Consider the following 24,739-nt stretch of genomic DNA (forward strand, 5'->3'; position numbering starts at 1 on the left):
CGATTATACAAATATGTTGATACACACTTCCGGAACGATGCCATCGATTTCGACAACTGTATAAAAAAAATTGACCATATAAAACGAGGAATGGATTTCTAGAGGTTTAAAACGTAGCAGACGCAGGAAATGATGTGGAACAAGTAACTTAAGCGAGAAACGTTTAAGAATTAAGAAATCCGCACATATTTATCCGTGAAGCCAATGCCACTAAACATTTTTAAATTTCTTTTACTTTCCATAGCATTACAGGATTTTCTATGGTTTCGAATTTCCTCACTAAATGCCCGCTGTTACCAACTTCATCTAAACCGGTCAATGATTTTAAACAAACGGTTCTCAAAACTGTCGCGCTGGGATAAAAATGAGCGAAACACTGTCAAGAGAAAAACACACGTTACACAGTAAACAGCTCGGGCTACTTCAACAAATGTAAGCTGTTTTCCTTGCACTCGTAAAATTTAGCAAACGTACAAATGTAAACGGTAGTCCCGGAATTGTGTTTGTATTATAGCAAACAGACCGGACCACTGTAACATCAGTCATTTGGCTGGCTGATCTCCAAGGGTCGAGATACTGATCGCCGACTGTAGAGGGAACTCCCACCTGCAGACATCTCGAGTTTATTAAAGCCTAGACCCCACAGTGGTTCAACAGGTTCTGCACGGTAAGTTGTTTGTTTTGTGACGCTCTATACGGGTGTAACACTTGGTTTCTTGTCTTAAGGGAAAAACATAGATTCAGAGTGTCTGGACTTAAGTCACTTGAAAAAACAAAAGAACCTAACGAGCTCAATTTTTTTTGTAATTCTGTTACTTCACAATGGCATGCACGATAATTTGATAGGATATTATCCATTGTCTGGATTTAAAATTTAAAAACGTTAATTTTGTCAGTATTTTAATAATATCAGACCAAAGAATCATGATAGTTCATAATCTGTACTATTCGCCATATTTTTTAAAGTTATCAGGTCAAGAAGGATAAAATAGGAGGGGCGCGTAGAACGAAATGTGTGCAACATTTTTGTCCCAAAATCGGAATTGGAAAGCCCACTTGGGAGATCTAGAAACAGATGGAAAGATTATGATAACATTAATTTTAGGACTTAAAACTACACTCATCTGGTTCAGGACAGACTCAATTGTGGCAACGAACATTTCAGTTTTGAGATTCCTTGATAAGGTAAGCGATAAATCTTTCAAGGACTCTGTTCTTCCCATCGACGAAGAGACCTAGTTTCACACTAACATAAAAACAATAGACAAAGTTACAGTTTTCAGTATTTTCATCTTTAGACGGGAAGAGAAATGAGTCGGAACTGAACGATAGTGACCGTTCCCCGGCGTCTTCTTCGTGAGTGTAATTTTAATTTATTGCCCTCGGAAGTGAAGACAGTGGACGACAATCCTCAGCCCTACGGAGGGAGCAGTGCCTTCGCTGCTCGTGGGAGAAGTACGAGAGATTTAAAAATCAGGACGGTCTGATATTTCAGAGCGGCAATGGAGAAAATCATTACGGTGCTTCTGACTGTGATGATGGCAGGCAGTGCACGAAACATTCCCTATGTCCCAGCAGTTCTTCACCCGCCTGTTCCTGAAGAGGGTAAGTAGCAGGAAACTGCTGAAGAAATGTGTCCACAACGCACAATAAACAAAATACTTTACCATTACAAAGATCAGTTTGTTACAGAAATAATCCCAGGTGGTAGATATATTTCCCATTGGGTTCTAAGGGGTTCATGTAGACCAATGGGTAGTATCTATATATTCAGTACATGTATAAAATCTGTACTAATTTCCCAAACTCCATGGTAATGAATCGTCCTTTATCGGCTGATGGTCACTAGCTGGTCAAGAAATTCCTGCCTATTATGGTACCCAAACACTCTTCAACATGTCAGGCTCACCACTGGACTACATCCTGAGCCAGATGAATCCATTCCAGACTCACAAATTTCTTTTTTATGTCTGAATTATATCTCTTGAATCAGGCCAAAACCTGAACAACTGCTGGAAGAGTTGATTGAAGAAAATGTTTAATTCAAAATGTACAAGTTACAATCGGCTTTGCTCAAAATGCAAACTAAACTATTCAAAAGAATATTATTTTTAAATATTTCTGAAAGGAGATCGCAACAAACCACTACTACTGAACTTTTCTTGTGACCCCCTCCCCAATCTCATCATGAATAACCTCAGGATTCCAGAAAACACAGAATGCCATTCACTTACCTGGCCATGTTTTGAGCGACAATAAATTCTTTTTTAGCTCGACTGAACTTGGAAGACGTTAGACTCCTTGAAGAGACGGATCAAGGTCCTGAGGTGACACCAGGATTATTTGAGGGTGACTTAGCCCTCACTGATGAGGTAATGTGTTAAGGCGTACGAGTACGCAGATGAGGATAATGGCCTATATGTAATCACCACAACTCGTGAAGTTCTCGAATAATAACATGTGTAAATTATGCACTGAATGGCAATATATGCTATGTGATGTATTGTCCACAATTAGCATAATATCATTATCATAAATTAATAAATACACAAAGTGATGAATATAATTTTCACATTTAAAAACTTTAAAGCTCTTCTCTAGACATCAGCAAGGTGAGACACTATCAGGCCTTAACCAGAAACATGTGAAAGAAAATCAAAACCTACCATAAATAGGAAGTAATTTAATAATGCCATATCAACTGCAGTGGTTACTTAATATGAAAGAATAATCTTGTTTGATAAACTTGAAATGGGGAGAAAGTAGTCTTACATTAATCATTTACCTGGAAAGGATAGGGAAAACTATGAAAAATTTCTGTCAGGATCCTCAATGTTCTGGTTGAGATTCAAACTGGGTACTTCATGAATACAAGTGAGAAGCATTACCACTTGAGCCACCTTGCTCAGTAAGAATCTTCCAATTATACTTTATGGACAACCTGAGGAAGAGCTTCTTTTTTGTTATATATTAACTTTTACTGTATTCTTTCCTTCTTCAGTTATTCTCAAACACAAATTCATATTGCGTTGCATGTAAATCAATGAATCAAGATGAGATACCAGATTCTCGCAGCACTGAAGCTGTCAATTGTAGTCTTTGAGATGCTGTGTTGTGAGGGTGATTCTGATGATGGAGATGATACATTCCTCCAAAACATTTAAAACCACCCACAAGACTAAATAAATTGTTTCATAACCTAGAAGGCCACAATGTTTAACATATATCGAGAGTTCATAATTTTCTTTAGTGTAGTGATGTTTTCCCCAAATGCAGTTTAACATTGTTACATGTCCCCAGCTGTACAACTATTGGAGAGTTGGGATCCGGTGGGATGTAATGCCCCAAAGAATGTGGCCTAACGGCACAGTGCCCTATGTCATCAGTCCACTCTATGGTAAGTTGGAGAGGAAGGGATGCATTATAGAAAGTTAAAAAGCAATGGTAATAAAGTATCTCCTCGTTTCATGCCATTCTGAATAGGAGACGTTTACCTATATAGACTTCATTACATTGCATTTAAACATATATTAATTAAATTAACTAGTTTGATGAATCTACCAAATTCATTGACAATGTATGATAATTCCCTTATAAAAGAATCATAAACTTTATTGAAGTCTATAAGTAACTGAAGTAGTGACCAGCCGTATTCCCATTTTCCCACCTGTATCAGATATATGCAGAATATCTTATCTGTACTTGACCGATTACACCAACATCCACACTGATCCCAATAATTTCACCCATGTGTGGAGTTAATCTCAACAGAAGAATGTTGGATATTTTGTATGTGGTTGATAACAATGATATTCCAAGATAATTACAGCAGTCAGTCAAACACCCAATTTCCTTATTCCGAATATAATTAAGTAATTTGTGGTAGCATCTGAAGTTTTCACAGCTGTGAGTAAGAAGATGGCTGTCTTCTGGGTTGTAGCAGACTACATGGTGCTACAACTCAGAAGACAGGCATCTAAGAATTTTATTGATCTCAGAATTTAATGCAATACCTCCAGTATGGTTCAATTCTGTTGAAATCTAATCAGTACCTGATGATTTATACCTTTTAAACATTTGTTACATCTATAAAAATACTTTGGGAATCTGAAAACAGATCACCATTCTCAAAGTTCATTTTAGGTTAGAAACCCTTATTAAATTCAGTTATATCCCTGTACAAGTCTGTGATGTTCATTTTTTCTGTTTGTTTTAAGCTGATGAATTTTGTCTTTCAGATATTACTTTTCCATTAATTATTTTGTCAGCATTATCTCTATTCATTTGGCTTGGATTCTGCAGCTTGGCTGGCTTTGTTTTATCTAGTAATTTTGAACATTCTTTACTTTATGACCCTTTAACCCATAATGGCCTAGCCTCATTCTATGTGTTGCTCATTTATTTTCTGATTGTCTCTACCACAGTTCTGCAACAACCAAATTGGGGTCAGTACCATAGTCAAGCCCTCTAAAATCTCATACATCAATCAAAAAAACTTTCCTGCCATCATCAATATACGAGGCGCGTCCCAAAAGTAAGTTTCCCACTCGTCCCACAGCTAGCAAACCTTATATTGCGCGAAGCGACTGTGCGTACGTGATAGAGCAATGACGTAGCATGGCTCATGCACTAACGGCACTTCCCGCGTTCTCACAGTAGCATCGTTGCAGCTGTTGAAGATGGAGGTTCTTATTCCAGCTCCCGCCGACTGTGAAGCGCGGTCAGTGATAACGCTAGGCCGCACACGGCTCGACGGACAGCAAGTCTCCTGCAGGAGTTCAGCTGGGAGGTGTTAAATCATTCACCCTACAGCCCGGACCTCGCTCCCAGTGATTTCCATCTTTTCCTACACCTCAAGAAATTCCTGTCCGGTCAGCGTCAGCGTTTTGAGAATGACAGAGAGGCGGAGATGGTTGTCACACAGTGGTTCCAATCCCAGGCGGCAGACTTCTACGACACAGGTATTCAAAAGTTGGTCCCACGGTATGACAAATGTCTCAATTCCGGTGGCGAATATGTTGAAAAATAGCTGGACACTTGCTGTATCTGTTGCAATAAATATTTCCATGAAATTGTGTTTTGTTTCTGTAAACGGCCCCAGGGAAACTTACTTTTGGGGCGCGCCTCGTATGTATAATTTCATCAGAATCCTGTCTCACAAGATAAACCCACAAAACCTTTTGACACTAGTGGCAGTTAATTTACCATGTGTTGTGATGTCACAGATATCCCTGACTATGTCACAATTTACAAGGCCATCACAATTCTGAACTCCATGACATGTGTCCGGTTTGTGCCTTGGAATGGGAAGGACAAGGACTATTTGATCATCTGGCCTGTGAAGCAACCAAAAGGGTATGTCATTACAAATAGTAGAACCATAGCAGTGATAAGGTATGAGTGTCAACCAGTAACATTTTAGACAATGAAAGAGTCAGATTCCAAACGGAAGCATCTCAAAAATGAGAAAAGATTTTTGTCCTCAGGTTTTGGGACTGCAGTTTAATGTATACATATCTCTGGCTTTCAGGAATAAGCAATATTGAATGTTGATGGTCCTCCAAAGTTATGGTAAACTGTAGTTAGACGGCAACTGTAATGTTTTCAAAAAAAAGAAAACTTTAAACAATCAATGTGGCTTACCCACAAAAGCACAAGTTATACAATGAGAAAATTTTTTAACATTAGACTCACACAACTAAACCAAATGTCTTAGTACAAAAATAGTATGAAGATAGACACTTATAGCAATGCAGTTTGAACAAAGCTTTTCATGAAATTAATGCATTACGGAATTATCGTGTCTGTCAATCCATACTGAAAACAAATTATCTAACTTTTATAAAGTTGATATTGGTGACCTCCACTGAAATCAGTAATTTTTTACATGTCAATAAAATATAAGCCTTAAATTACACAAAGTTGACATCAAACTTCACATTCTCAAAACACTTCATAGTACATAAAATATGCAAACAATTATATTATTATGGTCTATTGTTAAACACACAGCTTAGTATTCAATGGATTCAGGGCTTGATCCCAATCTGTTGCTAGTACAATAAAAATTTCTGGTAAAGAAATTTACCATCCCTTACAAAAACCAGAAGTACATTGCCTATGCTCACAAGAACTTGTCATGAACCTTAACTTGAGCTAGACAAATCCAGTCACCTTATTTTTTAGTATTAATTTTAATGCCACCTTCCCTACTTATCCCAAGGTCTCACACAAAGCCTCATCTCTTCATGCTTTCTATTATAATTTCATATGCACTTCTCATATTCCCATACATGCTACATGTCCTGTTCATCTCATCCTCCCTGATGTGATTATTGTAACAATGTTAGCTGAAAAGAACCAATTATGAAGATAATCATTATGCAGTTTCCAATACCCTAATGTGAACTTTTCTCTTAAGCCCAAATATTCTCCTTGGATTTTGTTTTCAAACACCCTCAATCTATGTTCTTCCTTTTTGAGAGTGAAACCAAGCTTTTGAGCTATACAAGATAACATTATACTTAAATATAATATTTGGGCATCAACGCTGATTGTACGAAAACCTGAATTGTGTAGCATCTATCCAATTTGATGATCAAAGAGAAATGATATGAAAACATAAAAGGGTTTCATTTGTGCCATGTGGCAAAAGTTTAATATAAAGTGGCATTGTACAGATGCTGGTCATATCTGGGGCGATATGGAGGCCCTCAGATTGTGTCACTGCAGCCACCAGACACAAAAGGCCCCAACTGTCTTGGAGGGGAGGGCCGCTCCATTCATGAATTGATGCATGCACTGGGCATCTTCCATGAACACTCCAGAGCTGACAGAGATCAATATATCAATGTGAAGTTTGAAAACATTATACCAGGTGAGTAATCAGCAAAGTCAGACATTAAAAGAATAGAAATGAAGCTCTCATGGAATGAGTATACCCACTAATGATGATTATTTGATCACACTAAATTTTGATGATGACCAAGTAGATATACCATAGGGAGGCAATGACCTTGAATTTATGATGTGCAGATTACAAATAATCTGTGAGAGATGGGGACTGCAAGTAAACTTTTAAAAAAAAAAACTGGATATTTTGTGATTAACGGACAATACCAGCAAGAATTACAAATAATAAAATCATTGATTTTTATTTGGTAAAGAGTAAAAATTATGAAACTCCTCATTATGCAATTTTCATCTTCATGTAACATAAGTCTATTTCCCCCCCATAAATAAGGAAAGCAATAAAAATGTCTGTAATAAACTTTGATTCATATTTTAAATCTTGTCATCATATCATCACACTGTTCCAAGGCCTGCTTCTAAACCTTTGTGCTTGTGTTGGCAGAGTACCGCAGTAACTTCAACAAGCAGAGTCTGGAGAACACGACATACAACTTTGAGTACGACTATAATAGTATCATGCACTACGGACAGTATTTCTTCAGGTCAGTGCTCAACTGTGACTGTACAAATTAAAAATGTTTAGATTACTATTAGTTCTGTAATTTCCTTACTAATGATGGGTCACACTACATTCCATGTGCCACATACAAAATTTTGACAACTCTGTTAATAATCCTTCAGCAATATCTTGGTCTCTTAAATATGGACAGTGATTGTTTAAAGAGTAAAGATATTTTTGGTTCATCCATGTACATTATAGTTCAAGAATAAGATTTATTATTTGATATTCCTCAGTTTCATTTAGAAACTATAGTGGAAGTACTTCTGAAGCGGCTTGTAACCTGGGAGTCTTTCATCAACTTCAGTCGCTGCGAAAGCTTCAGTTTATACATTAAAAACCTAAATTCTGTTGGTGTCCTTATACTGTCTTAAAGTTAAACACACGTGGCCCAAGCACGTGCATGCACACACACCTAAGAAGAACTTTGTAATTGATACAAATCACCTGGTATTGTCAGGGTAGTGAAATCTGAAGGTTGGACATGCAACTCAGATGGCGAGGCAAAAAATATAGAATTCTTGTGGGGAAAACACTTGGTGACACATAGAAGACCAAGATGAAAATGGGAGGATAATATGAAGTGAATGTTTAGGAAAATGGCTGAATGTGAGAGGCAGATGGAGTTGGCCCAGGACCATGTCAAATAATGTGCTTTGATGTTAACCTTCAGGTTCTACTATCTCAGAGTTTGGATGTTTGTACTACTGATAAGTTCACATTGAATTACTATCATGTATTTCTGACATGGAATTCCTGTAAACAGTTTAAGCTTTCAATCTTAGCATTTTTGTTTCCAGCAAAACAAAAGGACAGCCTACAATCATTCCTAAGAAACAAAACGTCAAATTGGGACAAAGGAAAGCCCTGAGTAAAACAGACTGCCTAAAGATTAATGATCTTTATGGATGTTTGAATAAATCTGTTTACCAAAACAGAAAGTATCATATACTCTGTGACATCCTTGGATATTAACATATATATTGCAATAATGGTTTCATATATACTACAGAATATATGAGTACGATACCATCCTGCAAGCTGATTACAAACAAAAATGGTATTTTTTAACGGAGTAAAGAAAAAAACATTAACATTATTTACAAGAAACTAGACTATAAATCATAAAAGTAAATGTCGTTTAGATGTAAATAAAAATATAACATAAGATTTACCTATTAAAAATAAACAGAAATTAAAATATGTGGATTTAGTAACAAAGTAATAATTATAAAGATTTTAGTATATACCAATTATTTATGTTCAATTCAAGAATAATGAAATAGATGAGACATATAGCATGTATGGTGGCAATTATAAATGGGGGGGGGGGGGGAAATTAAAACCTGCAGGAAAAGGAACAATTAAATCATAGCCACAGATTGAAGGAAAATGCAAATATGCAGACAAAGCATGAAGGTGTGAACTGGATTGATCTGGCCCAGAACAGGTTTCAATGGAAGCCTTTCCTTAAAAACATAAGACTTTTTATACATTTTAATTTTAACAAACTCCCTTTCAGTAAGCCGGAGTGCATTATACTGATCTTCCCCTTCTTCTTAAGATGTTTCCACTTCATGTTGATCATCTGTCATTACACCAACATTTCACTTAATCAACACAAACAATATTCACATAAGAAACCAGCTTTTCACTTACATATACACTTCCTACACCCATTTCATCACATATCTTCACTTATTACAGAATTCATACCTAGCATATCATTATACAATTCTCACGATGATTCCATTCATAATTTTAAAAAACACATTATTTTGACATTTACAGTTATCTGGGTGTATGTTTTTAAGATACACTGCCATTGTTCAATGATCAACCAACAATTCAAAAGCATAACAAAAGATAAAGCATCATCAATCTTCAGGATCCAAAGTCATATGATAAAAGATATTAACAAACAATGCAACACAGCGTACTTGCTCACTTGAGGGCATTTGGGAAAATATGTAAAGAATTTCTATTCTTATGCCTACACAATAGTGCTGAGCATATCTGTCAATATTACAAAAATGGGTCTCAGGGTATGGAATGGATTCAACTGGCTCAGGACAAGACCTAGTAAGGGGTTCTTGTGAACAAGGTAACAGGCCATCTGGTTCCAAAACTAACTCCAGAGCAAAATCCTTCTTGAAAAATTAACAGCTGTTCATTCAATAGAGAAATGTCCTGCCTACCTGAACATGAAAGTTCGTTGCTAAGTTCAAAAGGACCCCTTTTGGATAAGGAATTAGCCAGCTGAGTGACTGTCAGCTTTTATGATAAACTATGATCCATGGAATTAATTAATAATTTATCATTAGATTTAAAAATATACATCTGCTACAAATACAGGAATTTTCTAATAATTGGTAATTAACAGCATACAGCAAGAAACCTATATATCCAAAAATAAAAAGCCATTACATATAAACATGTGGTAGTCATTTCACATGTAAACACAGAGTTTGCTTTACCATCTTTAAAGATGTCAAAATGAATGAGACTTTTCATCTGTGGTACACCATCCACTTAGCAATCACCACATGTCATATTTCTGACTATAACCCCAAACCCAATTACTGCAAGTAGCCTAACTGAGGATGGCTAAGGAATTACATAATAAACATATTTATTTACTTTTTTTTTGGGGGGGGGGGATGGGAATATGGGACAATACAATAATGTAATAATGCAGTTTCAGAATTTCAGTAGAGGCAACAGTTCAAAGTTTGTTATGAAAAATTTTAGGGAAAAGAAGCAAAGTAATCTTCAAACAAAACAAGATTTCAATTACAGTACAATGTAACTACAGTTAACTGAGTGAAAGTTATGTAGCGCCTAAACATGTGAACAACTACAGAACTGTAAGATGGCTGTCTCCTGGGTTGTTGCTCCATGTAGTCTGGTAGAAGTTTACCGACGTTTTAGAGGTGCATGCTGCCTCCATTATCAGGGTGAGTGCCAAATGATGGAGTCAGCAAGCACCTCTGAAACAATGGAACAGTAAATGTCTACCAGATTACATGGTGCAACAACCCACAAGATAGCCATCTTCCTACTCACCACTGTAAGAACCTAAAATCTTAATTACTTCTGACACTGCATACAATCAGTTTTCTTTTACAAGTAGCAAAATCAGTTGATATCTGCAAAAAAAAAGTTAAAAAGCTGCGCACTGTCTAATAGCACAAACATGTAACATACACTGGACCAAACAAACTTCAAACTTTGATGATAATTCCAGCAAATAATAGTATAACAACAATGATAATAATTTCTCTTACTAAATTAGTAAATCTAATTAATATACACCATGACTGTGTTATTTTATGTAAAAATATAACACCATTATTACCTGACTATAAGACGAGGGTTCTCTTCTGAAGGCTCAACATAGGATCATAACCAAAATAAAGTACTGTGTATCAGTGCATAACAATGTAACGTTTTTCATGATAATGAAAATGTGCAGCAGTAAGGAACAAATATGGAAAAGCCACGCTACCTGTAAGTACTAACACATATTAACGTGCCAGAATCTGAAAGCCCTACATATGCGAAAAAGGTCACTGAATCATTGCAGAATTCTTTTGGATTCATGTAAATACTTCTGGAATGAAATGTGTAAGTCCCACCAGTGCTGACATAGCTTTCTGATCCTACCATTAGCGACCATTTGCATGCATAAATACAAAATGGTAGAAATATAAGATACAAAGTATTGATCTAGACCAGCGGTATTCAACCTTTTTTGTTCGCGTACCCCCAGATATACTTTCTCTTCAACTTTGTACCCCTGAAGTTGTTGGTGTATAATTCAAGTTATACACAGTATGTAATCTACATCTAAAATAGTATATATATTTTTTTAAATTTCACGTACCCCCTAAGACGTCTTCGCGTACCCCAGGTTGAATACCACTGATCTAATCAATATAGAATTTTATAAATAATTTAATTTTACCGTATTCATAACTGATCTAGGCTTTATAAGGGTTACAGACATGTAATAATACACTTTAATAACATGTATTTTATTTCAGAACTATCATAAACAAATGTTATAAAAACATTTGAATCAATATTAAACCTGGAAAAGGAAACATGTTTCCAATTATTTTTCATTATAAGAATGGAGGATTGATTGATAATTGATGAACACAGTACTTGCTAATCTGTTGAATACTCTGAGGTCATGCAATACCTGTGAGGAGTTATGACATGGTTTTGAGTTTCCATTATAATAACAAAATCTGAGACATGAAGGCAAGTAAATGGACAAGGAGAAGCAGAATATTTACCAGTACCAGTCTTCCATACAAACATGGCTGCTTCTGGGATGTTATACTGTATGGTCTGGCAGACATTGACTGATAAGGGCGATCACCCAGATGATGGAGGCAGTAAGTAAAATTTCAGGCTCTGTACTTCAATACAGGTTAGTTATATGCCAGACTACACAGCACAACATCCCAGAAGACAGCCATCCTCATTATTTTTTCACATTATACAGAACTTTTGTTATAAGGTGAAAATAAAGTTGATACTCATTTCCAAAATATGGTAAAATGTTCTTTTCATCTTCATATAATTAATGTATTCAAACAAAATTTCCTCAAAATCCAGGTAAGTACCCCCACAACAAAGTCATATAATTCTTTGTCACTAACAAGAATTATCAAGAAGAGATGTAATATACAACAGAGAAACAAGAAAACTCTATCATCAAGTAGAATTGTCAGGAAGAGATGGAAAACCTATTTTCTAATGAGAAGCTGTGTTGGGCATCCTCAGAAGAACTTGTTAATGCATGGCATTGCAACAGAATGTTTACGATAGCCTTAGGCTACAAGAGCAGGATCACAGATAGTTTTGTTGGTCTCCTTAGAAGAGAACAGCTATTGGCAAAACTCCCATTTAGTGAATGAATGCTTGTTGCTCACAGAGGAGATGATACCATCACCCTCCATCTGTGGTTTATATGATTTTGATTCATTTTCCCTTTAGCAAGATGGAAGCAATGCAAAAAATTTAAGTCTGACAAAAACGTGAGACACGACTCTGGAAAGCTCTATTGAGTGACCACCTACTCGATGAATTTCATATTGGCTAAACAATAACAAAACAAAATTTTGAATTCAAGCGTTGTGGACATGAAATATGAAGTTTGCACATGCACTGACATGAGCATTAAACAGAACAAAGAAGTCTCAATCAGGAAACAAAATACATGGTGCAGATTGCTCTGTTGCAGGGTCGTAACTTCTAAAAAATTATACACCTACATTTGCAACACCAAAACCAATGTCATTCACCCAAGTCAGTGAAAGTGTGAAGAGTGGAATGAGCACAGATGATGAGATGCCAGGCACAGAAGGCACAACAATGACAAATGTGTAGAAATGTCACACAATGTAGACAACAGAAACTCCAGAACTTCCATATAAGTATTCTACTTCTCCTTTTCCAGTTTCATTCACTTAGCTTTCGAACACCCTATTATCTTATGAACTGACATATAGAGTGTGCACGTACCTCAGGATCCTTCATTGCAGTTGCCTTGCATAACCTAAACAGTACTGAGAATTCATGTCTCTACTCTCCAGGACTGAGGCAATATGAGCTCATGCGTATTTCAGCTGACGTCATGACGTACTTCCTCAAGTGGCGAGTCCTGCATATCCACTTCAAACCTAAGTGCGCTACTGGACGAGGGTGTTTCAGTGCAACCAGGAGGAGTTACAGTGTCCAAACTAATCGCAGAGACATCTGTCTTACTCACCTGAGACATCGGTGTTGGGTAACTGTATGATGCCATTTGTTGTGGAGTATCTGAATAAAATAAGAAAAACTGTATACTATATATACATATACACCATTAGAAAGATTAAAAAAAATATCATCAGGGACTGGAACTGAACTGAAAAGAACACACCAGCTTATGTTCTAAGTTGATGAGATTAATTTATTGGGCAAAATCATAAACACCATAAGGAAGAAAATATATACACTGTATTAGATGATAGTACATACGTTGGTCAGAAGTAATCAAAGTATAATCAAAAAATGGTATATATTCATGTCTCATCAACAGAAAACAGAATAAAATCATTATCACAAAAACAATAAATACCTAAAAAAAGTATCTGAGACTGACAGCAAACAAATCAAAATTACAGTAAATTCTCAAAGAAGTGAAGTGCAAATTATATTTGACAAATGTCTGATATAATTCTACTCAGAATCCTTCATTTTCCCTTCCCCTACCTAAGAACCTACAGTGAGTAACTCCATGAACAGTCATTACCAAGAAGCTTGTAAGTCACTCAGCTAGTAACAACCCACCCCCCACAAAACACAGAAGACGGAAACAGAACCAGTTTCCGAGATGCCGCCGTTTCTTCTTTTAAACAAGGACAATGGAGAAAGTCCAGACAAAGAATAATTTTAAGTGTAATCCACCACTGTCAGAACCATTTACAATTGAACATAACCCAGATATTCAAAACCATATTCACAAAAACATACCAACTGTATCAACCCTGAGCCATGATTTTTATCAGCCTGTATAATGATTTATGCATAACACACAGTCATAAAAATTATTCTATGAGACCAAAAATCCTTTAACTGTGTTACCATGGCAAGGGTTATAATAATATTTGCATAAAAGACACACATACATAGTCATAAGAATTATGCCATTCCTCTTCTTCTTATGATGTATCCACTTTTTTTGTCAGCATACAAAATCTCCTCCAGAGGCTCTGTAATGTGTTGAAAGCAGTTACCCGTTCAATCCACTGCCAGTTTGCTAGACCTGTCACCACAGCCCCATCTTCCTTTGTTTCCGTGTTCCTCCCGGGCCTTCATAAGCTACCTTGCAGGTTCTGGGGACTAAGTCCCTGCTAGACATCACCCCAGTAGGCACTTACCTACTTGACATTGTCCCTCTCCCGCAACAGTAACATTGGGGTTGGCCTTTGGGAGGGTGTGCTATTATAAGATAAGTTTAATAGTGGACCCCATAGAATAACTGCCCTTTCATTTATAAACAACACTGAATTGCCAGCAAAATCATAACAAATTCATTTTGTAAGAATTAAGCAATACTCACATATTCAGATTGCATTAAACTGAATTAATTAAAAAGCAAATAAATTCTTTGTCTATATCTGTAACAGGTTAGTTTTATGTTTCAAGACATAAACATTTATGTTTACATTTCCATGCATAAGTGCCAACCTTCAGCAACAACTGGCAGATTAAAATCACATTTAAAATGCAAAATCCCATAACAGTATCTCATATCATTACATGTGTACTATCACAGAAGAAACAATTATTTTTGGGAAATATTTTACTTTACCGCTTATGATTAGTTTCAAAGTAAGCAAAATTATGCCAACAACACCTTCATATGGGAATGCCTCCTCTGCCAGTTGTTCGATCACATAACTCAGCATCGTTGTACTGAATGTATCATCTCGCCGTATGCCCAAAGCCTTGTGGAATGCATCGACAGCTTCGTCAGCATTGCCAACTATTGCTTGTACGAAGCCTATAGCAGAATATGTCGAGGGATTCAAAGGTGAGAGAACTAGAGCCTGCAACAAATATACAGTTTATTACACTAATTGCTATGTTTTAATGATGCTGCATAATTTGTTTAAAGTACAGTAGATTCCTGATTATCTGGGTTCGTTGGAAATATACTTTCCTGAATAATCTGCAAAAATTAAAAAAAACATGCAAATGTAACAAATACATAAGTTTATTCACAGACAGATCACTACTTAAATTCTTGAAGATTTGCTAATAACAGAAATAATTTTGTTTCAAATTTAATACAGTACACACCAAATTTTTTTTAAAAAAGAATTCCAATGAATATTAATAACATTTCCCCACTTATTGGTACCTGCACCTTATCGTGGTGGTGGGACCTGAGTACCTCAGTGACCCAAGAGCTATGCTGGTGGTAGCATAGCTACTGGTAGGGCCTCCCTAGCCAGATTGGTCAAGGGGGAGAGGTCACACTAAGACAGGTACCCTGGTCCTCCAGGTTGGGGGTTGGTCGCAAGGCTAACAACCTTGCACCGTAAAAAGGAAGATGTTTCGAAACCTCGGACAGACGGACCTAACAGAGGACCGAATGGAAGAGGAGAATTGAGGAGGCCATGGACCGGAGAGCCATAGAAGAAGAAGTAATAACATTTTATTGTTGGAAACTTAAGGTTTTAGCAAAAATGATTTATGTTAACATGTTATAAAATGAGAGACAACATTTAAAATATAGTCAGGTGAACTTTAGACTACTTAGTGAAAACAATAGGACCCAAGGTCACTGGAACACAGTTATTCAACAGGAGCAAAAACCATCGCTGGAACACAGTAGAAGCAATGGGGCATGGGATACTGTCGGACCACAGTTGCAATGATGAGAACTGAAGTCAATGTGGAATCTAATTACCAAAACAATGGGAATGGAGTCTTAAAACTTAGCATACCATGTAGTGTATTATAATATAAATAGACAAACAAACAACTATTAACACTATAAAAAATACACTATTGCCATACGCATTTCAACCTCAAGAGGTCATCACCAGTGGCATCAGGGAAATCAATTCATTTAATTAAATGGCTCAAACTTGATTTAGAAAATAAATAATGAATAGGACATTTGACGAAAAGTAGTGTCGCTTAAAATACTTTTCGTCAAATGTCCTTTTCATTTAAGTGCTACTCAATGACTATCAGCTACGATTTCTACTGTCATCTTTGCACAGCAGAAACTTACCTGGCGATGATACACAAGAGCATCGGCATATTTCTGCAGCTTGCGACATGTGTGGGCTAGATTGCTGAGGAGAGGTTCCCACTTATCAGGTAGGACTGGCTCTTTGATAGCCTGCAGACGAGACAGTGCCTCTAAAAAGTGGCGCTCTGCAGCTTCATAACTGTAACATTATGCCAATTTACCTTGGTGAGATTTCATGATATCATGGCAGCGAGTAAGAAGATGACTGTCTTCTGGGATGTTGTGTCATGTAGTCTCGTAAGTGTGTAACAACATTACAGAGGTGCTGGACAGGACAGATTGGAATTTATATGCAGGATATCCCAGGTACAAAGGAGTGCTATACACCAGTGGACCCAACCTCTTTGTGCCTACGGGCACATCGGGCACCAACCAATTAACAAAGCCAAATTTTCTTTTCTCTGAACAAATAAGTTATGGACACCAAATAATACACAAAACAACACGATGTTTAATGATACAAGAAAACATGCGATCAAAAATACATAGTTTTATAAGTACAATTATTATTACTCAAGTGGGAAGTTAGTGTGACGTTTGGCACTGCATTTCATCGGCCAGTTTTTCAAATTTGGGAGTGTAGGATGACGTTGCTGCTCGCAAACAATCGTCAAGATGGGCATCAGTAAGCTGAGATCTGTGCTTTGATTTTATAATGTTCGTGGTTGAACGGCCTTCATTGTTCAACGCAGGCATCCTAAAAAGGCCTTGGCGGGCACCGCGTTGGGGACCACTGCTGTACACTATACTACACTATGGCACAACTTGACAAATTACTTTCAATGCAAAATTATAAATGCTCAAAACAATAATTTGAACATCAATTCACAAAATGATAAACTGCTAACTCACTCATGATTTTGGAAGCAGATGACTCCCATCTCATGCATAACAAACGGATCCTGAGGAGCTATGCCCTGCGACTGCAGGAAGAACTTGTCTGCAAGTTTCACATTATTGGTCAACCCACATTCCAATCCAATGTATAACAGTGGTAAGTGGCAGCTGGAAGATGAAACAACTTTTATAACAATGCATACAGAGCGACAGATGCCAGAATGTGCACTAAGGATTCTAATACTGCAATTTTCTCCATTCTCCCATTCTTTCCCCGCTCTCTAAACCAAAACACACTCCTTAGCACCATGTCATTCAAACACTGTCAATCTACACCCTTCCGTCAGGGCAGAGACAAACTTGAACCACATAATCTGGCAGAAATTTGAAATGTAAAACTTCTATTAATACTTCATTAGGCTGAAAGGGACCTGGAATTCTAAGAACCATTTACACCTAATCAGCAATATAAATGCACAGTATAATTTATATTACCCTTTCATAAGTTGTGAAGCTTTGAAGTACGCTGCCATGGCCTGATCATGTTCGTTTTCTGCAGCAAATGAATGTCCATAAGCAAGCCATGCTGGAGAGAAGAGCTTGTCTAGTGTTGTTGCCTTGCCCAGGTACCTGCGTGCTGGGTCACTCTTTCCTGATGAACAAAGAACTTTCTCTAAAATTACTTTTAAAAACACACCTGCACCAATTATACTGTTTCAGTTTCCATACAGTAATCCTCATAATTATTCAAGAGGTGAGTTAAATTAAATTAAATCCGTGGCGTAGCAGCTCCAGAGAGCCAAAGCCGAATAGCTTGACTGCTGGCCTCACGTTCACATGCCTAAGCAGAGGTGAACGATCATCCAACCAGATATAGGGTAACGTGTTGTCAGCATGACGAACCTCCAGCCATTGCTAGTTTTCCTGACCAGATTACGCTACTTATTGTAGCTCCCCAATTTCCTCACAATGCTGGGTTGGCACCGGTCCCATACACTGGTCGAAAGCTCATGAAAAAATTTCTTTCAACAGCAAATGAATGTCGATAAACATCGACGTAGATATATCAAGCGCTGTCTGTAATTATTGAACTTACCAATTACATAATAATAGCAACCAACAGCATACCAGGAGATGGCCATCTCAGGATACAGGTCTACCAGCCGGTGTGCGAGATAAAACAGTTCTGTAAAAATAATTCAGTGCTACTAGCTTCCAACACATCTCATGGTAAAGACAAAAATAAAGCGAAGTATGCAGAAGGCAAATCATTACAGAAAACAGAAAGTCATTGAGAAAGAGAAAAATAAATGCATTTGAGGGTACAACAATAAAAATGATTATCTACTAATTTGTATTATCTGCAAATTGCCATGTAAAAAATTTTCATTATCCCACCTCTACGTTGTAAAGTTTGTGTGGAGGAGTAAAACAGAAAGTAAGGGATAAATAAATAAATAAAACAAGTCACCTCAGTTTTGATTAACTCTTTCAAGTCCTATGGTAACCCGCTTCAACAATCAGTAACTCTTCATATAATTCTCATTGTAACCGTGATTATAAGAGGTATGACATCGAGGGTAATGACAGATGCAGAACCAATAAGAATGCATGTGGAAAATATAGTCTTATATTTCTTAATTTGGCAACAGAAGATCACTCACTGTTAACTTTCTTGAGTTCCACAAGGCAGCTAATGTGGACAGGCAGACAGCCGCTGTGGTACGGATCCTTCTTTAGCACACTGCAACACAACACAAGCAAACACATCTGTAAAGAGAAGACTTTGATTGCAGTAACAAAGAATAACAAAATTACAATCACCAAACACAATCAGTCCTCCAATATGTGTTCCTACAAATACTTCCATCTAATTATAAAATAAAAATTAATAACATAGCGAAACTTGAAGAAAATATTGAAATGTTCTATCAAAGTAATTACAAATCCCAAAGTCAAATCATTTCATATGATACAAATTGTTCTAACTAATTAGATGGCTTACTAAAAACGAAAATTCATCACCGACCTAACCAAAGCCCTCCACCGGACCCTGTCCTGGGCCAGCAAAATCCAGTCACCTTCAACTCCTATCTCCCATAGATCCCACTTGAGATTATCCTCCCATCTATGTCTAGGTCTCCCCAGCACTCTTTCCCTCAGGCTTCTCAACCAATACCTGGTGAACACCTCTTGCCCCCTATCCATGCGCGCTACATGCCCCACCCATCTCATTCTTCTTGACTTAACCACCCTGACAATATTCGGGGAAGATTATATGAATTTTTAACCTCGTCATTATGCAGTTTTCTCCATGTCCCATCGTCTTCTCTCCTAGGCCCAAATATCCTCAACACCCTATTCTCAAATACCTGCAATCTATGTTCCTCCCTCAGAGTAAGAGACCATGTTTTGCACCCATACAAAACAACAGGCAAAATTACTGTTTTGTATATTTTAATCTTTGGGTTCTTAGATATTAGACAGGAAGACAAAATATTTTGAATTGAGAAGTAGCGAGCATTTCAGGATTATCATTTTGATTTGTTATTGTTGTTCCCAAATATTTGAACTTTGTCACACTTTCAAAGGATTTATTAGCCACTCTAATATGATTTTTGCCTGCCTGTCTGCTGGTGAGATACTAACATGTACTTAATTTTTTCTGAATTTACTTCTAGCCCCACCTTTCTACTAGCTTCTAGTAAAACGTCTGTGTTCCTCTTTATTGCATTTATATATCGTCACCCAATAAACCTGACAGTTCATCACCATGTTCACAACAGCCCACTAGCAGTTCCAGTTGTAAGCCAAATTAATCCAGTCCACATTCATCACATAATATAGTATACTCAAACACCCTCAGTTTCTGTTTTTTCATTATTGAAGATAAAAAAAACATCTCACTACACTTACTCCTCAGTGATGTGGCTACACTGCTGATAATTGCAGTTGTAGTAATGGCGTTCAGCCCGTGCAACGGCCAAGTCCAAATTTGGAGCAAGAGCAGGTGGGGGAGGTGGCAGTGACTCATTTGGGGCATGATACTTCTTCAGCTTGCTCTCATACAACAATCGCAGCAGCTGTTGTTCTGTGCCAACACACTGCTGTGACAAAGGCAGTGATTCCAACAGTTCCTGTTCTGCAAAATCAGAAAACCATTAGCATGTTGAAGATGGCCGTCTTCTGGGTTATTGTACCTTGTAGTCTGGTATAAGTTTACCAACATTTCAGAGCTGCTTCCCATCTCAATCATCAAGCCAACCTGTACGAGTTTTGAGGTCCTCAAAACGGGACGGTGTCAACGTTGGTCTTCTTGGTTACAACGCTACATTGACTTGTAGGTAGATAAAAAAATTCCAGAGGAGCATACTGCCTCCATCTTCCACTTTGAAGGTACAGACAGTATGTTTTTTTTGAAATGTCAGTATTTACCAACAAGTCCATATGGCATTATGACTCAAAAGATCAACATTAACAAAGTATGAATCAATCAAATAATCAAGGATTCTTTACACGTTGATCCCTTCCGAATAGCATCAAGAGTCTAGTAACTATTGTTCTCAGACAATGGAAACTTAATACAGGACATTTCATAATAAAATACCTACATCACACAGAACACAAGCTTCCACAGCTACTGATACAATTACCACAACATTTACTGTGCCAGCAAAAGATAGCACTCCACCACACATCACATTTACATTGGTAGCACTCCTCTTTGAATTCAGAATGCCCTAGGTTTCATTCTTGGCTATGAGGTTGGTTATCTTAATTCATGTCTTTCATGATTTTATTCAGTCCATCCAGGCTAATTCTGGGATAGTACCTATTTACGTAGGCCCTAATCACCTCCTGCCACATCTTATGAATTGAACATTCACAGTTATTTTCATATTTTATACTACATAATAAATGAGCCAGGATAGCTCAGTCAGTATAGTGACTAGCTACAGGCTGGACGGCCGGGGTTCGATACCCGACTGGGGAAGAGGATTTTTCCTCTAGCCTCTGCGTCCAGACCGGATCTGGGGCCCACCCAGCCTCCTCTACAATGGGTACCGGGGTCCTTTCCCAGGGGTAAAGCCGGCCGGGGCGTGATACTGACCACTTTCCCCCCATATAGTGCCTAGGTCAAGAAAAAGATGAGCTATACCTCCGCTCACCTCAAGCGCAATAAATGACTTAACTCAATGTTACTTAGATTGGATATTGCATCAATCACCAATCTCGCAGCTGACAATAATCAGTCAATTTGTGTTACACGCTGCACCAATCTTTGATGATGGAAGAGAGGCAGACTCCAAAATGCCAGAGTTTTCTTGTGTATCAACACAGATGACTGCTGAGACAATGTCGTCGTGAAAGTTCTTATATGTTGCTGGTATTTTACCTTCCTGGGCAGACAGCATCTGATGTTGGACAAGTGCTTCAAATGCTTCATAACAATGTACATCGCAGCGCAACGCTTGCTTGTAGCAGTCTGCAGCAAGCCCTCTATTATCCATTGCTTCATACACTTGACCTTTCAGAAAAAGAATTGAGCTGGTCAGCTGGAACATTCATAAAAAGATTGTAATTGGATAATCTTATATCAACATTTTCTATAGCAAAGACATTCACAGAACATTACAAATCCAAATACTATACAAACTACAACCTCTGATATAACAAACTCAAAATACCTGCCCCTCAGATTCACTGTATTTTACCAAATTTACATACATATTATTACATTCCTTGGATCTGTAAATTAGTCAGATGATAACAGGATGTGGACTGTCATAAAAAATACAATACATATATACAAGAGCAATTCAAACTATTTTCACACAGAATAAATATTTCACATAAAGCAACAAACTGTTTCAAATCCACACACATATAGCAAATAAATTATATTACCCATTTATGCCATATAAAGGCAATAAAACCTTTAAGAACACAATGAGTCATTTTCAAACACCAGAAATTCATCAACAGAGTAAACGAGTGTGTATTTAAGTACCTTTTTCAAGCTACTATAAACTCTGTCTTTTTATTCATAAGACTTGTAAGACTAAATGGTAGACTGGTGAAAATTTTGATGCCAGCATAGAATGCACATTTCTGAAAGCAAGAGAAACTGGAAATTGGTCTACGAAGCTGATACTAATTCCTCGTGTTAACACTGTGTACCGTGCCCGAAAATTTGTAAACAATTTATGAGAGGCTAAGTTGTAGAAAATAATTTTGTATTATATCAGTTATAAAACATTACTGCATAGTTTATAAATACAGAAATTCCATTAAAGTAGACATCCAAATGACATGACTTACATTCGTTGTAGTGTCATCAAAGCCCACTGGAACGGTGGATTCAAAACTGGTACACATGTTAGGAAACAAATTCCCTTTCTGCTCAACATCCGTCAGAACCTGTAGAGCCTCAGGTAACTCCCGTGCCTCAAGCAAACAGCGAACAGCCAGATAATGGCAGAGCATGTGTGTCTGGAAAAAAAAAAGGCATGGAAATCACTATAAACCACTTAAAAATTTTGCATTATAATTTTTTCAGGTGATCAGCCTGCTCAAAGTTGAGCTAAAAATAAATGTTTTGGTTACCTGTTCTCTCTCCAAAACATCGGTTTTCTGTTCAACTTTGATACAACTGATCACCTAAAGAAAATTATAATACATATATTTGATATAAAAGCTTTACATATTATATAATTTGACACCTAGACCAATTAATATTTCTCTGTGAAAGGCATTTTGTTACTTAGTGCTCAATTTCTTGGGCTCCAACAACCTATCTGTTCATCTTTCTACATTCAGACTTTTCTTAAATTTAGTATTAAAATCCATTCTCTCTAAATGGGGATCCAATGCATTACTTAATTTCTGTGGTCATTAGTAGCTGATAAATCTCAAGGATGTGGTACAGGAAGCAAATGCAGTCTCATAATTAACTTAGGTGACAATGCAAGCATACTGCAGACAACCATGCGGGCTGAAGGCAGCAGAGTGCATTCACTTTTCATCATAGCCCAGATTTCGCACCGAGTTATTTTCATCTCCACTATGGGGCCAGCATTTTGGGTCAGATGAAGAAGAGAAGTCTGCTGTGAGAAAAATTTTTCATGTACAAAACTCAGTTTTTTATAGAACAGATTAAAAAAAATAGTTTATAATTAGCATAAGTGTACTGAAGTATGTGACTATGTAGAAAAATAAAGTATCATTTTGAAGTGTAAACTCTAAACTTTGTATATGTTTCTGTTTCACTGAAACATTCCTTCCCATTCATGTTTTATTTAAGAGGAGGCATTACTTTTCAGCCCACTCTCATACAGTTACAGCTGTATGTCATGCTCATTTGATTCGTAAGTGTATGTCAACAGTTTCTGATATAACCTCAATCTCCATTGTCTCTAATTCAATCATGGGGTCAACATAAAGATGAATATGGTTAACAGACAGTGAAACAGCTACATTATTAAATGTCAAAGATCTTGCTGATTCAGATAAATGTACTGTAATAAAGATGAGATTAAAATTATTGGTGAATAAGATGATAACTGACTGACAGAGCCAATGTCAGCACAGATACATATTTAGATGAAGACACGATAAATTATACTGGAAGACACGATAAATTATACTGGAAGAAAGGTAACATTCATGGCAGTTTGTGGATCTCAAGACACTGCACAGGATGTGATTGAAATTGTAGACATTTTAAACTATTTTTAGCAAGCAATAACATATGAGACTGTTGATATTATAATGCAACAAATGTCTAACAGAAAGGAACCTAACATAAAACTCTTACTGTTGTCTCTCTCTGCATGACAAGCAATCACTCACCAACAGTCTTATTTGATTCCAACAGTAGTCTCTTGATATAAGGAATCTTCCATAGCCTCAAAACACAACAGGACTCATGGGAATAAAATACCAGAAGCCTTCACAGATGTACAAATATTTACATAAAAGATGCAATTCGTTTGAATTAAAATTCTATATGAAAACGTTCATTATAAATTACTTCTAGGATTCTCGGTTTATAATAAATTAAAGAATTTCGTATGTATATATATGAACACACTATCTTGCTGACACATAAAAGTTGTTAATTCTTACCTTCTCCAGACCTCTGCTTCGAATTAAATGCGCAGCTCGGTGATACTGCTTCATGTGAAACATACACTGCGCTAACCAGTACACGTCTCGTGGTTCTCCATTACTTAACGACACTATTTTGTCTGCCCAGAATAACGCAGCGCTGTACAGGTGCTGCATGAAAAGGTTATTTTATAAATGGTAGCAAATACAACACCTATATTTGTTTTACGTTATAACATACTGTCATTAAAGACCTGTAATACTTACCAAATCAATATACGATTTAACAAGCCGGCGGTATTTCTCAACATTAATGCTTTGGTCAGACATTACTTTTTCTTCACAAACTCCCTCCATGTTCAAAATATCCGTCCAGAACAACCAACATTCCAGGGTTGCAATTAAATTCCCCACAACTAGGGTATATTCACGTTCACGACAGATTCATCTGCATATACATAATTTTGCGTAATAAAACTGGTTTTCGTAGGGAT

At 37.0% G+C, this 24,739-nt stretch overlaps 2 protein-coding genes across 8 annotated transcripts; one reads left to right on the plus strand and one right to left on the minus strand.

The window, feature by feature from the left end:
- Positions 1 to 381: 381 nt before the first annotated feature.
- On the plus strand, positions 382 to 13,192 carry LOC110827569 (hatching enzyme 1.2). 4 transcript variants are annotated; one of them, XM_087357327.1, is made up of 8 exons: positions 382 to 667; positions 1,496 to 1,605; positions 2,272 to 2,372; positions 3,301 to 3,397; positions 5,226 to 5,355; positions 6,681 to 6,877; positions 7,355 to 7,454; positions 8,272 to 8,656. In XM_087357327.1, the coding sequence occupies exons 2-8, from the start codon at positions 1,503 to 1,505 to the stop codon at positions 8,444 to 8,446; spliced, it is 903 nt and encodes a 300-aa protein (XP_087213453.1). In that variant the 5' UTR covers positions 382 to 667; positions 1,496 to 1,502; the 3' UTR covers positions 8,447 to 8,656. The 4 variants fall into 4 exon arrangements, with proteins under 4 accessions (XP_087213453.1, XP_021915027.1, XP_087213452.1 ...); XM_022059335.2 differs by lacking the exon at positions 8,272 to 8,656 and adding an exon at positions 13,081 to 13,192 and having other exon boundaries at positions 384 to 667; positions 1,395 to 1,605; XM_087357326.1 differs by having other exon boundaries at positions 384 to 667; positions 1,390 to 1,605.
- Positions 5,440 to 24,702, minus strand: Cdc16 (cell division cycle protein 16). Of its 4 annotated transcripts, none has more exons than XR_015537441.1 (13): positions 24,513 to 24,702; positions 24,264 to 24,416; positions 22,458 to 22,628; positions 21,532 to 21,691; positions 20,052 to 20,277; positions 18,800 to 18,879; positions 18,232 to 18,321; positions 17,631 to 17,787; positions 17,151 to 17,303; positions 16,278 to 16,437; positions 14,889 to 15,081; positions 13,010 to 13,306; positions 5,440 to 5,593 (listed from the first exon to the last, which is right to left on the minus strand). XR_015537441.1 is itself a non-coding variant. In XM_087357289.1 (13 exons), the coding sequence occupies exons 1-13, from the start codon at positions 24,600 to 24,602 to the stop codon at positions 5,567 to 5,569; spliced, it is 1,710 nt and encodes a 569-aa protein (XP_087213415.1). In that variant the 5' UTR covers positions 24,603 to 24,702; the 3' UTR covers positions 5,440 to 5,566. The 4 variants fall into 4 exon arrangements, 3 of the variants coding, with proteins under 3 accessions (XP_087213415.1, XP_087213413.1, XP_087213412.1); XM_087357289.1 differs by having other exon boundaries at positions 13,257 to 13,306; XM_087357287.1 differs by having other exon boundaries at positions 5,440 to 10,461; positions 13,257 to 13,306.
- Positions 24,703 to 24,739: the final 37 nt, after the last annotated feature.

The sequence above is a fragment of the Zootermopsis nevadensis genome, unplaced genomic scaffold (genome assembly GCF_977971745.1).
Source record: "Zootermopsis nevadensis isolate Lab colony 2312 unplaced genomic scaffold, Znev_1.0 Znev_ptg000028l, whole genome shotgun sequence".
NCBI classification, from domain to species: Eukaryota; Metazoa; Arthropoda; class Insecta; order Blattodea; family Termopsidae; genus Zootermopsis; species Zootermopsis nevadensis.